This window comes from Myotis myotis, unplaced genomic scaffold (assembly GCF_014108235.1).
Source record: "Myotis myotis isolate mMyoMyo1 unplaced genomic scaffold, mMyoMyo1.p scaffold_m19_p_4, whole genome shotgun sequence".
NCBI classification, from domain to species: domain Eukaryota; kingdom Metazoa; phylum Chordata; class Mammalia; order Chiroptera; family Vespertilionidae; genus Myotis; species Myotis myotis.
Window position 1 is genome coordinate 9,419,428 of NW_023416346.1, and position 16,790 is coordinate 9,436,217.

General features: G+C 40.8%; 1 protein-coding gene across 8 annotated transcripts in view; it reads right to left on the bottom strand.

Annotated features, from left to right (window-relative positions):
* FAM120C (family with sequence similarity 120C) overlaps positions 1-16,790 on the bottom strand; it is a 66,302-nt gene that overhangs the window by 15,574 nt on the left and 33,938 nt on the right. For 4 of the 8 annotated variants that reach the window (XM_036305068.1, XM_036305065.1, XM_036305064.1 and 1 more), the window contains exons 5-11: positions 12,713-12,815; positions 12,066-12,139; positions 11,356-11,627; positions 10,295-10,568; positions 9,243-9,414; positions 7,956-8,205; positions 1,547-1,661 (exon numbers count right to left, since the gene is read on the bottom strand). In XM_036305068.1, the coding sequence (XP_036160961.1) occupies positions 1,547-1,661; positions 7,956-8,205; positions 9,243-9,414; positions 10,295-10,568; positions 11,356-11,627; positions 12,066-12,139; positions 12,713-12,815 (1,260 nt within the window). Of the gene's footprint in view, positions 1-1,546; positions 1,662-7,955; positions 8,206-9,242; positions 9,415-10,294; positions 10,569-11,355; positions 11,628-12,065; positions 12,140-12,712; positions 12,866-16,790 lie in introns of those variants that run through there. The other 4 variants (XM_036305069.1, XM_036305071.1, XM_036305070.1 and 1 more) reach the window with 4 other exon arrangements.

Consider the following 16,790-nt stretch of genomic DNA (forward strand, 5'->3'; position numbering starts at 1 on the left):
TATATGATAAAATATTATTTACTAAAAATTTTAAGACATAAAATACATGCCATATATATATATATATATATATATATATATATATATATATAACATAAACAGTATCTTCACTATGTAAAAAATGCATGACAAGCTGAAACCGGTTTGGCTCAGTGGATAGAGCGTCGGCCTGCGGACTGAAGGGTCCCGGGTTCGATTCCGGTCAAGGGCATGTACCTGGGTTGTGGGCAGCTGATCGATGTTTCTCTCTCATCGATGTTTCTAACTCTCTATCTCTCTCCCTTCCTCTCTGTAAAAAATCAATAAAATATATTTTAAAAAAATGCATGACAAAAGACTGGAAGAGCCCTGGCCCATGTGGATCAGTGGTTAGAGTGTGGAATATTCAGCCTCAAGAAAGAAGGAAATTCTGCCATTTACGACAACATGGATGGACCTTGAGGGTATTATGCTATAGGAAATAAGTCAGACAGAGAAAGACAAATATTGTATGATCTCATTTATATGTGGAATCTAAAAAACAAACTAAAACCCAAAAAAAGTCATAGAAAAAAAGATCAGATTTGATATTATCAGAGGTGGGGGTGGATAAAAGTGGCCAAAGGTAAAAACTTCCAGTTGTAAGGTAAATAATACTAGGGATGTAATGTACAGCAGGATGACTATACCTAACACTGCTGTATGATAATAGGAAAGTTAAGAGAATAAATCTTAAGAGTTCTCACCATGAGGAAAAAATTAGGGTGGGCAAAAGTAGATTTGCACTTATGAGTACATGAAACACAGTTTATTCTTGTGTTATTTATTCTTTTCCATATGAACAACTATAAGCCTATTTTTGCCTTATATATATATAGTATCTGTGTGAGATGACAGATGTTAGCTAAACTTATTGTAGTAATCATTCCATGATGTATATACCATTTGTTCTATACCACCTAAACTTATACAGTGCTATATGTCAATTACATCTCAATAAACCTAGAATAAAAGGATGGAAGGTGGACATTTACTCAGAGACAAAAAAGAGACACCAGGATCAGTCTCTAAAGTGTATCTTAAAGAGTTAGAAACTTTATCATGGTCTATGGGCCACAGCTTATTAGTCTTGTATAATATTCACCTTTTCTGCCCATCCTCACCTATCCGTATGGGGGCAGTGCACCTCTTGTATTTAAAAAATATATTTTTATTGATTTCAGAGAGGGAGGAAGAGGGAGAGAGAAACATCAGTGATGAGAGAAAAATCACTGATTGGTTGCCTCCTGCAAACCTCACACAGGGGGTGGAGCCCACAACCCAGGCATGTGCCCTGACCAGGAATCGATACGTTACTTCCTGGTTCATAGGTCAATGCTCAACCACTGAACCACACTGGCTGCGCTACAGGCACCTCTTGATTTTATTAATAGACATATTTGGCTAATGTAAATAAAACATTTACCTGTAGAACTTACTCTTCTCCCCAGCTCCAGAAAGAAAAGAAAAAAAGACCTAAAGCTATGAGCTCATGAAAGAAAACTTAAAGGAGGAAAGATCAAATCACCTTGAGTTCTTGAAGTTGATCTGGTTCATAAAGCTGGGAAGATACAGCCTGGGCAAGGAAGGTGTCTAGCTCATGGCGATACAGGATTCGACCACCAGGCCACTGAACCATGTACCTAGAAAATAAAAGCATCACTATTAAGTTATAAAAGCTCATTTAAGCTAAGATACTGATCATGGGCCAGATCCTAGGCTTGGTTTTGGTGATTCTAATGAAATAAAGTAAAAGACAGGACAGTGTGTTAAATACCAAGACAGAAGAATGCACAGGGAGCTATAAGAGCACAGAAGAGGGCTACGACTTGAGTCTTATTTATTTTTATTTTTAAAATCCCTTTCTTGTCTCAAGATCAGTTAAATTGCTGCTTGGTTTTTATTCTGCTTTTTATCTTTTTTAAAAAACATTTACCTCATAGGTTGACGTTCAACAACAGCCACACCAGCTGGGCCCATTTTATCTTTTAAAAAGCATAGGGGGGAAAAAAAAAGCATAGGGATTGGGAGCTGGAGAGAATTGGGTTCAAACTCTTTCACTACCCCTTACTAGCTATGCAACCTTTGAACCTTTATTTCCTCATCTATAAACAGAGATAAATAATACTTACTTTTTAGCGCTACTATGAGGATTTAGTGGTATCACACACAAAGGGCTGACTTAGCATATTGCCAGGTACATATATGTAATATTATAAAACCTGTTCTTGATTTTCCAAACTTTGATTATTGCCTCATGCTTTAATAATGAGCTTATACAGGGTACTGATTTATACAGGTCAGTTTCCCCCACGATAAATGACTCCAGATGATGCCACTTCTTTTTCGGTTCTTAGGTCTTTTTAAAAGTAAACTTTATATTTTTTCCCCGGTTTGGGGGCTTATCATTGCTGTCACTGGGGCTGGTTCTAAGAATAGTTCCTATTCCCTGAGTCACCTCTGTTACAATTGGCTACTTCTGATTTGTTGTACACTGGGTAATCAGATGACCAAATTGTCAGAAATGTGTCTAAATTAAGAATAAATAGGTTGAACAGGAGGCTAAGGTTCTCTTCAGCGGAAGCAAACAGAAACTATTAGAGCACAGCCTAAGTGATAGTTTATAGTTGTTCATGAACAATTTTTACTTATTTTCATGTTCCTGGATGTGTTTTAAAAAAACACACACCCAGAGAAAAGCCCAGCCAGTGTGGCACAGTGGTTGAGCACTGACCTATGAACCAGGAGGTCACAATTCGATTCCTGGTCTGGCACATGCCCAGGTTGCAGGCTCGATCCCCAGTAGGGCGTGTGCAGGGGCAGCCCATCAATGATTCTCTCTCATCACTGATATTTCTATCTCTCTCCCTCTCCCTTCTTCTCTCTGAAAAAAAAAAATTACAAAAAAGGGGGTTGCATTCTACTTTAAAAACAAAACCCAGAGAATCAAATAAATGAGAAAATGAACTACTACTATACTTTTGAGAGAAAAGATAAACAAAACATGTAATTCCAGAGTTAATATGAGACAATATAGGGCTGTAGCCCAGGAATATATTAGAAACTAGGAAGTATAAATCTTATCTATTATTCTTTGTTTTAAATATATTATTTTTCTTAATTTCAGAGAGGAAGAGAAAGACACATCAACAATGAGAGAGAATCATTTATTGGCTGCCTCCTATACACCCCACACTAGGGATTTAGCCTGCAACCTAGGCATGTGCCCTGACCTGGAATTGAACCTTGACCTCCTGGTTCATAGGCTCCACTGGGGATGTACCCGCAAACAAGGTACATGCCCTTGACTGGAATCGAACCTGGGACACCCTCAGTCCGTAGGCCGACACTCTATTCACTGAACCAAACCAGTCAGTGCAAGACTTCTTCTTTTTTAAAAAATATATATTTTTTTATTTCAGAGAGGAAGGGAGAGGGAAAAGAGAAACAGAAACATCAATGATGAAAGAGAATCGACTGGCTGCCTCATGCATGCCCCCTGCTGGGGATCGAGCATGCAACTCAGGCATGTTCCCTTGACCAGAATTGAACCTGGGATCCTCCAGTCTGCAGGTGAATGCTCTATCCACTGAGCCAAACCAGCCAGGGCAATAGGAAGACTTCTTAAGTCACCAATCTTAATCTCAAGGTAGTTAGAAAATTAATATATATTAAGATTAAGTCTCTCTTATGTTATAGGGCCCCCTGCATGTATTATTTAAATCCTCAAACAGCTCTGTAGAAGGATTAATATAACGGTTTATAATGAGGTTAATAGATGACTTTATTTATTTATTTGTTTATTTAATATATTTTATTGATTTTTTACAGAGAGGAAGGGAGAGGGATAGAGAGTTAGAAACATCAATGAGAGAGAAGCATTGATCAGCTACCTCCTGCACACCCCCTACTGGGGATGTGCCCGCAACCAAGGTATATGCCCTTGCCCGGAATCGAACCCAGGACTCTTCAGTCCCCAGGCCGAGGCTCTATCCAGTGAGCCAAACCAGCTAGGGTGACTTTATTTTTTTAAATGTTTTTTAATTGATTTTAGAGAAAGGAAGAGAGGGAGAGGGAGAGAGAGAGAGAGATTGGCTGCCTCCTGCATGCCCCCTACTGGGGATCAAGCCCATAACCCGGGCATGCCCTTAACTAGGAATCAAGCTATGAGCTCCTGGTTCATAGGTTGACGCTCAACCACTGAGCCATGCCAGCTGGGCAGAAATGGATGAGTTTAGTAGGTTAAGGTGACTTATCCAAGCTGCAGAACACCAGAACCAGAATTCAAACTGAGGTCTGTCTAGTTTCAAAGCTCAGTGCTCTGTAACCCTCTGGTGACTTGTAGGGACTGACTTCTTTGCACAAAAACTTACTTCCTATACATCAGCAAATAAACAACAAGAAAGTATAATAGAAAACAGAATACTGCCCTAACCGGTTTGGCTCAGTGGATAGAGCGTCGGCCTGCGGACTGAAAGGTCCCAGGTTCGATTCTGGTCAAGGGCATGTACCTTGGTTGCGGGCACATCCCCAGTGGGGAGTGTGCAGGAGGCAGCTGATCAATGTTTCTCTTTCTTTCTTTCTTTTTTTTTTAAAACATATTTTATAGATTTTTTACAGAGAGGAAGGGAGAGGGATAGAGAGTTAGAAACATTGATGAGAGAGAAACATCGATCAGCTGCCTCCAGTACGCCCCCCACTGGGGATGTGCCCGCAACCCAGGTACATGCCCTTGACCGGAATCGAACCTGGGACCTTTCAGTCCGCAAGCCGACGCTCTATCCACTGAGCCAAACCGGTTTCGGCCAATGTTTCTCTTTCATCAATGTTTCTAACTCTCTATCCCTCTCCCTTCCTCTCTGTAAAAAATCAAAAATATATTTTAAAAAAAGAAAGAAAACAGAATACTATCCATAATTGCAATAGTATGTATCAAGTGCCAAGGAATTAATTTAAAACACAGCAAACCTCTATGGAAAAAAATTAACTCTACTAAGAGATAAAGGAAGAGACCTAAAAAAAGGAAAGGTAAACTATGATCTTTAGATGAGAAGACTTAATATTATAAAGATGTCAAATTAATCTATAAATTCAATTTATTGGGGAAAAACCCCAATAAAATTTTTGTGGAAAGTGGACTAATTCTAAATTATATTTGGAAGAATAAAGGTTCACATGGTTCAGGAACAGCCACAAGTATGAAACATGAAAAGCAAAGAGCAGAGGTTTGTCTGACCTGATATTAAGGCAAACTGTAAACCCTTAATAATGAAAACAATGTGGTCCTGACGAGGCATCAAATAGGCAATGGAACAAAATAGAAACCAGGAAAAAACTCGTGTACATACAGGAACACGGTATATGTGAAAGGTGGTGATACAAATCAGTGGGGAAAGGAAAAATTGTTTAATAAGCAGAATTGGGAAAACTGGCTTATTTTGTAGAGAAAACAAAATTAGATCTTTTCTTACAGCATATACAGAAGAAATACCCAGTATATTTAAAGACCTGACATAGAAGGCAACATTATAAAAATATATAAAAATGTAAAAAAATATTTTTGACCCAGGGATAGAGAAGACCTGCTGAATAAGATTCCAAATGCACACATCATAAAGCTACAAATTGATGGGTTTGACAAAACCAAAATTAAGTACTTTTTGGTTAGGGGTGAAGTGTACCAATATCTGCAATCTACTTTGAAATGCATCAAAGTGGATGCATAAATGGATGGCTACAGATGGATAGTTATATGGAATAAAGTAAGTATAGTAAAATATTAATTGTAGAATCTAAGTGGTGGGCATATGGGGTGTTCACCATACTAGTTTTCCAGCTTTTATGTGTGAAATAATAAAAGGTTGGTGAAATTTTAATACTTATATTCAACAAAGATACTGTACATAATTTTTTTAAATGTGACTGGTTGGAAAAGATATTATACACCCACAGATATAGAAAAGATATTTGCTATATATGTATGTGTATACACACATATCTGACAAAAAAATTTCTGTAATCAGCAAGACAAGTAACCTAAAATAAATGTACAAGAGAAATAGGCACCTCAGAAAATGAGAAAACAAAAGGTTATCCTATATAATAAAAGGCTAATATGCAAATCAACTGACAAGTGGAATGACTGGTCACTGTCACTATGATGCACACTGACCACCAGGAGGCAGATGCTCAACACAGGAGCTGCTCCCTGGTGGTCAGTGTGCTCCAACAGGGGGAGCACTGCTTAACCAGAAGCCGGGCTCACGGCTGGCGAGCGCAGCGGCAGTGGCAGGAGCCTCTCCCGCCTCCACGGCAGCGCTAAGGATGTCCAACAACGCGCCCCCCCCCCCCTTGCTGCCACAGTGCATGATTTCGTGTACTGGGCCTCTAGTATTTAAATAAATACATAGGAGATGGCTTGGAAGACACATATCAAATATCCCAGAGGAGATAACTATAGGGAGAAAAAGGGAATTGGATCAGGAATAAAGAATAAAAGGGACAAAAAAACCCAAACAAATATAAAACCGAATAAAAAAGAGAGGTCATGCCCGGCTGTTGCAGCTCAATGGTTAAGGACCTATGAACAAGGAGGTCATTTCCTGGTCAGGGCACATGCCCGGGTTGAAGGCTTGATCCCCAGTAGGGGGTGTGCAGGAGGCAGCCAATCGATGATCCTGACAACATTGATGTTTCTATCTTTCTCTCTCCCTTCCTCTTGGAAATCAATAAAAATATATTTTAAAAAAAGAGAGGTCGTGCATGGACTGATGATGACAGAGATCATAAACCGAGGAGACTATCAAAGCAATCAATGTCAGTGTTTCTGAAGTCTAAGCTAAATACAGTAAGTAGGTCCTCAGGTTACATCGGAGATCTGTTCCTACGGCACGACATAATGCGATTTCGCTCTAAAGTCGGAACCCACCTACATAAGCACCTACGTCACTCACATGGAGCACATACACAGCAGTAATGAAGTGAAACAGTAAAAAAAAATTAAAAGAAAGATAACAATTCCTGACCTTTACTTGTGGTAAATAAATAATAAAAAACATAAAGCACATATATACATACATCAAAATGACGGAAATTTATTTTAAATCAATAAACTAGAGGCCCGGTGAACAAAATTAGTGCTCGGAGGAGGGGGGTCTTCTCAGCCCAGCCTGTACCATCTCCAATCCAGGACCGCTCGGGGGATGTCCAACTGCCGGTTTAGGCCCAATCCCGGGGATCAGGACTAAACCAGAAGTCAGACATCCCTCTCATAATCCGGGACTGCTGGCTCCTAACTGCTCACCTGTCTGCCTGATCGCCCCTAACTGCGCCCCCCCACCAGCCTGATCACCCCTAACTGCCTCTGCCCACCAGCCTGATCACCCCTAACCGCCCCTCCCGCCAGCCTGGTCGCCCCCAACTGCCCCCCCACTGGCCTAGTCGCCCCTCACTGCCCCCACTGCTGGCCTAATTGCCCCCAACTGCCCGCCCCTGCGGGCTTCATCACCCCCAACTACAACCCCCGCCGGCCTGGTCATCCATAACTGCTCCCCCCGCCAGCCTGGTTGCCTCTTACTTCCCCTCCTGTTGGCCTGGTCGCCCCCAACTGCCTCGCCCCGCCAGCCTGGTTGCCCCTCATAGCCCCCACACTGGCCTGGTTGCCCCACGCAGCCTGCTGTTCAGTCATTTGGTTGTCCCTCACTTAACCCCCCTGCTGGCCTGGTCGTAGGCAGCCATCTCATATTACCTTTTTATTATATAGGATGGGAGATGGCAACATAATCATGAAACGACGTATGTCAAGTCTGACATAACCCAAGGAGTGTCTGTATAAAACAAAAGCCTCCCCACCCCAAACACCATAAAACACCTGATGAAAGAAATGTTCAAAAAGTAAAAGAGAAATGAACTGGCTGCCTCCCTGTCCCGTGGCTTACCGGAGCACACAGCACATGAGCAGCAGATGGGTGGGCACATTAGCTGGGTTGAGCATACTGGGTGTATCTGACTTCATACAGGCCAGGAAGGCCCTCATCCTTCTGTTCTTGTCCTCAACTGCTTTGCCTAGCCAGAGCCTTTTGAGGTTTGGGCAAGTCCATTCCCGAAATGTCAGTGCAGACACCAGTTCGGGGGTTTGAGGTGACTTCCCTTTATAGGCAGACCACTCTTTAAGGATCACTGCAGGAACTGGAAAACAGAAATTGAGGAAAACCAGGATGTAGAGAATTTCTGAGTATTTCTGCAGCTGGCCACATTGGACAAGATCAATCACATTTCAACACCTTTTTTATTTTTGTTGCTATAATATTTATTGTTAGCAGTAGTAAGCATTTACTATATGCTTGATATGTGTTAAGTACTTTGCATATAAAAGTATATCTCATTTACTCTTCAGAACAATCCTGAGAGAGATTATGCCTACATTATCACAAAATGTAGTGCTTATTTTGCAGATGAAAAAAATCAAGGCTCGCCCAGCCGGTATGGCTCAGTGGTTGAGCATTAACCTAGGAATCAGGAGGTCACAGTTAGACTCCCAGTCAGGGCACATGCCTGGGTTTTGGGTTCAATCCCCAGTGTGGGGCGTGCAGGAGGCAGCTGATTGATGTTTCTCTCTCATCACTGATGTTTCTATCTCTCTATCCCTTTCCCTTCCCCTCTGAAAACAATAAAACAAAACAAAACACATTTCAATGGCTTCAATTACCTATAGGATCAAGTTCCAAAACAAAAACTTCACTGAGGAAGAGAGATTGTGTCAGATACACCTCTGCATTCTCAAGGCCCAGCATGATTCTTGTAAATAGAACTCACTCTGAATGCTTAATGGTTATAGAATCGGGGCTTAGCCCTACCCGATTTGGCTCAGTGGATAGAGCGTTGGCCTGCGCACTGAAGGGTCCCGGGTTCAATTCCAGTCAAGGGCACATGCTCGGGTTGCAGGCTCAACCCCCAATAGGGGGCGTGCAGGAGGCAACCAATCAATGATTCTCTCTCATCACTGATGTTTCTCTCTCTCCCTTCCTCTCTAAAATCAATAAAAATATAATTAAAAAAAAAGAATTGGAGCTTAAGTTAATGCATTCCCCATACCAATAAGTACCCTGGTGAATTATACATTTTCTCAAAAACTGTTCCATAGCCAAAAGTATCATGTGTTTGCAGATACATTTTTGCTCTGCATCAAACTTTGAGAGATTTGTCAAAGCCAGAACTATGCTTACGTTCCACAGGCAGCCGTCGCCGTATAGCCAGGCGTTCTAATTTCCGCTGTGTCTCTGCTAGACTGAAAAGCACCCCGTACACATACTGACGAGCTGACCGGAACAGAAGAGCAGCTGGTGGTAGATCCATGTTACACTCATCCTCAATACATACAGGGATCTTAATCTCACCCTAATAAGAAAATGGGCCAGAGAGAAGGAGAAAATTAGTTGCCTCAAGGTTTGGAATTGAGCTGAGAAGAACCAGTAAAGAACTGTATGTAGCCTAGCCATTAAATTTTCTTCTTGTACTTAGTTTCAGACTTAAAAGAAGCCATAGCCCAGCTGATGTGGCTCAGTGGTTGTGTCGACCTATGGACCCGGAGGTCAGGGTTCAATTCCCGGTCAGGGCACATGCCCGGGATGCAGGTTCCCATCCCCCGTGTAGGGCGCGCAGGAGGCAGCAGATCAATAATCCTCTCTCATCATTGATGTTTCTCTCTCTTCCCCTCCCTTGCTCTCCAAAATAAAAAGATTTTTTAAAAATTTTTAAAAAGAATGCAAGATGATTCATAAAAAAAAAATAAAAAGCAGTAACAAGCCCAGATGACCACAGCCAGCTTCAAAGCTATGTTCTGTTTTTAAAGTCTTTGCTGTAACTGACTAGCTGACTAAATGGGGAAAGTCCATCTTAGACCTTTTGCTGGGGGGTGGATTTGGATGATAAGATGATGGACGGTAAAAGCTCTGGAGAAGTAGAGAAAGAGACAAAAAACAAGGACATAAGCCTCTTCTTCTAATGTCCTCCCCTAGACCAGAATGTACCAAGTTTCTTCTTTGAAATCTCACAATTACACTTCTTGGGGCCTCATTTACTGCACAGTCCCATCTCTTACTGGTCTCACCTCACCTAAAACCCTTAATACAATGAGAAGCCCCAGCACACTTGGTCTCCTTTCATCTGCCTTCAGATACCATTAATCATCATTTTCTCTGGTGACTTCCAGTTCTAGGAAGTGTGAAGTGTACTGTCAAGAGCAAGGAGGGACAGAAGTACTAAGGTGCTCTCTCACCTTAGTGAGGACGTGGTAGATATATGGGTACATAAGACCTCTTCGGTGTCTGTGTTCGGCCACCCGCAAAACTTCTGGGGCTACTGGCGGTAAGGGCGGAATGGTGATGTCCATGTGGTTCCTCGTAGACATAGAGAGCAGAGATGGGATGTGGGGCTCACCATCTCCCAGGGCAGCATCTGAAACTCCAGCATCACCAGGCTGTACCCAGGGACCTCTGTTACCATTGGGATCCTCCCATCTAGGCTGCCGATGAAATGTTTCTGTGACATGACTAAAAGATTGAGAAAGACAATGTAGAAAGAGAAAGGAGGTTGATAAAGATATTCCAACGCAAATGTCTGTTCTGATCTCAAGGAATCTTACAAACCCTCTGGAAGTTTGGACACTGGGTTAGCAGTGGGCCTGTTTCCACTCAGTGGCCATCACCACCCTCCTAGCTTCTTCCATCTGACACAAACCAACGTGATCAAAAGTTGTGGAAACCATTCTGAATCCTTCCCAACACATAAGAGATCACATTTAGAGTCTGCATATGCTGTAAGAAAATGACTGCAATTGAAACCTCAAAGCAGTCCTGCTTCCCAGGGGTAATCTGCTTAGAGAACAATCTAAGAACAAATGAGCAAATACAAAATGCCACTATTTTAATCATCAGCACCCTGTCTGAGTCACTAAGAATATAACAGCCTACACAACTGTTCCAATAGCTCAACTCTAAAAATTCTTCTCATTTTTTTTAACATTCAGCCTACTCCCCTCACTAATTGAGAAATGGCAGCCATGACATGTAGCACAGCCATACCAGAGCTCCTCTAACTAGCTGCTATGCTGCCTTTTTACCTCCATGGCTTGAGTATCTGAAAATTACCACTTGTCTAGAGTCAAAATGAGCATGAAGTGGCCAAGCAGAGAGAGAGTTTTCTTACTTTGCTTAGGAGCAAAGAGCCACAGAGAGAAGCCAGGAGCATACGCTTCCCCACGCCCCTGCCCAGGTTAGCAGCAAAAGAATAGGGATGCTTCAGAAGTCTGTTTCCTTGGGTGCCTATACAGATACTTACTCAGAGCTGACTCCGTTTGGCTCATCACCAGAGGAAGAAGAGTGGGAAGAGTCTGGTCCCAGAGGAGGTGAGGCTTTGGAAGTCAGGTAATTGGGAAACTGTGATGAGTCATAAGAGATACCCCAAGTGGCAAGGGGGTTGTCCTCCAGCAGGGAATTCTCAGAAAAAGCATGGGATTCCCCCAAAGTATGGGGGGAGAAGAGAAGAGAGGAGTTGGGTCCCAATGGGAATGGTGGTGGATATTTCATTTTCTGGGGCACATGGTGAGAAAACTGAAGGATAAAACAGACAGAAAAGCTCTTTAACATTTTACCATGCTCCAAGATGGTTCCCTCAAAAAGTTGTGACATAGCAGATGATGGCTGTAGCAAGGGTTATTGGGATACAAAGAATCTACTGAAAGTAACAAGAAATAATTCTAACAGTGATGTATGGATAGAATTCTCCAGAGGCAGGACAATGAACCAAACCATGGTCTCCTAGAACACTTTCCAACATTAGCAAATCTACCTTCGCCAGGCCCTAGTGGTTACTGATTTGGATATTTTCTTTACATAGTCTGTTGGCCTCCAGCTGAGAATGTGACATTAGCATATACCAGTCTTAACATACTGATTACACTGAGACACCCTAACTCAGATTATAAAAATCAGGAAGCCACCAGTGTCTAATGCTAACAAACAGTCTGAGGCCCTTTAAAAGATACTTACCACTGGCTTCCCAGAAATACTGCTCATTTGACTTCGTGGAAGGGGAGGATTTCCCAGCCGGTTATTACGAAAACCTGAAGCCAAGAGAAAGGGCTACATTTTAGGCAAACGTAATAATTCTACCATGTTATATTCTGCTAACCCCACATCACCTGAAAAATTATTATTAATTATAAGTAAGTCACATTTTACTGAACAGCTATTATGCATCATGCCAGGAATCTTACATAAATTACTGCATCTGATAACAACCTTATACAATAGGTATCATGATCCACCTTTCGTACAGATGTGACTTGCCAAGATCACACAACTAGTAAACAGCAGAGGTGGGATTCAAACTCAGGCCTGACACCATTGAGAGGGCTGTCTTACGTATACTAGGCCACAATGGAGGGTAGCACCAGGAGAAGCCCAAGCTAAGAGAATGGCATAGGACCCCAGCTAAAGTTTTGAGCAATCGGGGCCCTGTCTCGTGTCACCTCTCTTATTACATGGAAATCCAAAGGAAAATGTCTACCAAACAGGAATGGCTTCTAGGAGGATGCAATACAAACAAGTGATTCTACTCTGGCCCAGGAGTTTCTGAGGGGCCACCTCAGTGTCCTCTATGGGCAGAGCAGCTCTGGGTCAGATGGAAGCCTTACCTAGAAAGGAGGAGGAACCCACTGGCAGCGAAGAGATTTTGGTTGTGACTGAATAGTACTCAACTGCTTTCTTGAATCGCTCTATTTTATCTTCCGTCCTGGACTGGATGTTGCAACATCAGATGTTCAGAAGAAGAAACAACACAAGAGTGTCTTTTTCATGCAATTTATAATTTGAGAGTCAAAACAGTAGCAGAAATCAAATATTTAAAGAAACCCAAGAGAGTAATTTTTCATGTTGCAGGAAAGATTAGATAAGGCGAAAGCATTATAGAACATAAAATCTGGGGAAAGTTTTTAAATTAAGTTTAAAAATAAATAAAAGTTTAAATTTTGTATTCTTCTAAAATGGTCACATGATCATTAGAAAAACACATAAGGATAGGGGAAAATTACAGAGTACCACCACCGAAAGATATTTTGGTGTGTTTTCTCCTAGTATTTTTTTAAATAAACTTTTTTCCAGATATTGGCTATTGTAAATAATGCTGCTATGAACATAGGGGTGCACATATTCTTTCTGATTGGTGTTTCAGGCTTCTTAGCATATATTCCCAGAAGTGGGATTGCTGGGTCAAAAGGCAGCTCCATTTTTAACATTTTGAGGAAACTCCATACTATTTTCAACAGTAGCTGTACCAGTCTGCATTCCCACCAGCTGTGCACTAGGGTTCCCTTTTCTCCACATCCTTGTCAACACGTGTTGTTTGTGGATTTATTGATGGTAGCCATTCTGGCAGGTGTGAGGTGATACCTCATGGTAGTTTTAGTTCGCATCTCTTTGATGATTAGTGACGTTGAGCATTTTTCATATATGTATTGGCCATCTGTATGTCCTCTCTGGACAAAACAGAAGCAGAGGCATGGATACACGGAACAGACCAACAGAGGTCAGAGAGGAGGAGAATGGGGGGCACTGGATGAAATAAGGTGAAGAGATTAGCCAGAGAACATATATGAATATCGCATGGACACAGAGAAGTGTGGTGATGGCCAGAAGGAGGGGGGTGCGGCTGGGTGGAGGTAGGTAAGGGGAGGAATGGGGGACATCTGTGATAGTGGCAACAATGAATTAAAAATAAATAAAAACTGTTACTTAAAAATAAACTTTTTTGTTGATGTATATAGCTGTACTATTTTAATACACATATTTGCTATAGTTAATACCTTACTCTATAATAATATTGTATCCTGCTTTTATTATATTTTTAAGATAATTTTGAATGGCTGCATATTTTATCATTATAAATATATCATAAATTATGCATCTACTTCCCTAATACCTGACATTTAGGTTATTTCTCACATTTGGCTTTTATAAGTTATACAGCAAAGACACATTATATAAGATTTTCTGGATTTTAGATTATGTCCTTAGGAAAATGTCCCCAAAGTGAAATTATTGGTTCAAAAGCCATGAACATTAAAACCAAAAGCAGCCCAGCCAGCGTGGCCCATGGCTGACCTATGAACCAGGAGGTCACGGTTCAATTCCTGGTCAGGGCACATGCCTGGTTTTGCAAGCTTGATCCTCAGTGTGGGGTATGCAGGAGGCAGCTGATCCATGATTTTCTCTCATCATTGATGTTTCTCTCTCTCTCTCTCTCTCTCTCTCTCTCTCCGTCTCCCTTCCTTTCCAAAATCAATAAAAATATTTTTAAAACACACAAAAGCACTTAAACATATATAAAACCACAATGTGACATCACTATATATCCACAGAATGGCGAAAATTCAAAATTATAAATATCAGCACTGGCAAGGATATGGAGTAACTGGAATTACCAGTAGATTGCTGGTGGGTATATCTAGGTACAGCTTGGAAAACAGTTTGGCAGTTTCTTATAAAACTAAACATTATTTACCGCATGGCATAGTAATTCTTCTCCTAAGTAATTTACCTAGGGAAAATGAGTACATTTGTCCACCAAAAAAATATGAACAAACTAACAACAGCTTTATTCATAATAGCCCTAAACTGGAAATAACTCAAATGCATATTAACAGAAGAATGGATCAATTGTGGTATATTCATACAATAGAATACAATATAGTGATAAAGAAGAGCAAAGTGCTGATACATGCAATGCTATGGATAAATCTCAAAGATATACTGAGTGAAAGACAGACAGACACAAAAGGGTACATATAAAGTTCAAGTAGAAGCAAAACTAATCTATGGCAATAGAAGTAAAATGGCTATTTCCCTCTGTGGGGTTGGGGCTGACTGAGAAGGGGCTTTTCTTTATCAAAATCCCCTTGAACATAATTTTATGGTCTTCATATTTCATCAAATGGAACATAAGATATTAAAGTCATTTTTAATTTCTCATTATAAATAATGCTCTAATAAGCATATTGTTAACAAGTTTCTTGGGTTATTTCATAGGGCAAATTCTTGGAAGTAAGTTTACTAGGTCAAAGGATATGGCCATGTTCATAGACTCTTGACACACGATACTAAATTTCTTTCCAGAATAGTGTCACAAGTTATATTTTCATCCTCAATACATGAGAGTGCCCAATTCACCATGTAGCCCCAAGTGTTGAATATTTTCTGAGAAAAACCCATCTACTAACTGCAACAATCCATCTGTTTCTTATAAAAAATTAAAATACATAATAAAAAAGAAAAACTTAAAATATGCATAATCTTATCTCTCAGAGTTGTAACTATTAACACCCCAGGATCTACACAGCATTCTAAAAGTTTTTATGGGCATGCACGCAAGCACACAAACACGGAAATCAAGATCTCCAAGTCCGCTAGCCTCACTTGGACACAAAATCACTCTGCTTACTAAAAAAATTGGACTTGAGAAGGCCTCTGTGGTTCAGTGGTTGAGCATCAACCTATGAATCGTGCAGTTGCCAGTTCAATTCCCCGTCAGGGCACGTGCCCGAGTTGCAGGCTCGATCCCCAGTGTGGGGCGTGTAGGAGGCAGCTGATCGATGTTTCTTTTTCATCGATGTTTCTATCTCTCTCTTTCTCCTTTCTTCTCTCTCTAAAATCAATAAACAATTTAAAAAGTGGACTTACTATAATTGTCTGAAAAAAGGGTTCCATGTCTAAAGAATGTTTGCAAATTATACTGATTTACAGAATATCTACATGGTTGAATAATGTTCCTTTGAATCAAAATTTCATTTCTATGCATTATTATTTCATTGGTATATTCAATAATACACATAATAATTGAAAACAATCTCTTACAAGATAAAAGCTATACAGTCTCTCCCCTACTAGCTCTACCTCTGCGCTCACTCCCCTCCCCAGAAGTGACCACTGTTACCAGCTGGGTGTATATTCTGTCATAACTCTTGCTGTATGTACACCAAGTTTCCCCCCCACATAAATAGTCATATCAACATGTTTTTAACCTGGTTTTTGTACTTAACAATACGTCTTATAAACTATTCATTGCCAGTGAGTATAGGTCTATGATGCAATCCCCTGAAATACGAATTATGCATACTTCCCGCAATGCACCACTCTGTACTGAGTCCTGACAGATATTTACTCTTCCTTCAAGGGGCACACACCAGTTGTATGAAACCGTTCCTCTCTATGAAACCTTTATTGGGGTTTTTCTTTGTTGTGCTCATTTATTTGCTTCTGCCTCCCAATTTAATCTCAGGTTCCGTGAAGACAAAGAATGGTTTATTCACATATATGTCCCAGTATCTAGCATGGGACCTTGTCTATACAGGTTCATTTAGTACAGTGGTTCTCAACCTTCCTAATGCCACGACCCTTTAATACAGTTCCTCATGTTGTGGTGACCCCAACCATAAGATTATTTTCGTTGCTACTTCATAACTGTAATTTTGCTACTGTTATGAATCGTAATGTAAATATCTGATATGCAGGATGTATTTAGGCGATCCCTGTGAAAGGGTCGTTCGATTCCCAAAGGGGTCGCGACCCACAGGTTGAGAAACGCTGATTTAGTATCTGATATATGATTGCATTTAATAAAGTTCTATCCTTTTCTTTTATAGATCTACAAAGGTGATATTTATGAAAATGCTACAGCAACAATGAAAAGTGGTGAAGTCATAAAATTAAGTGAAAAAA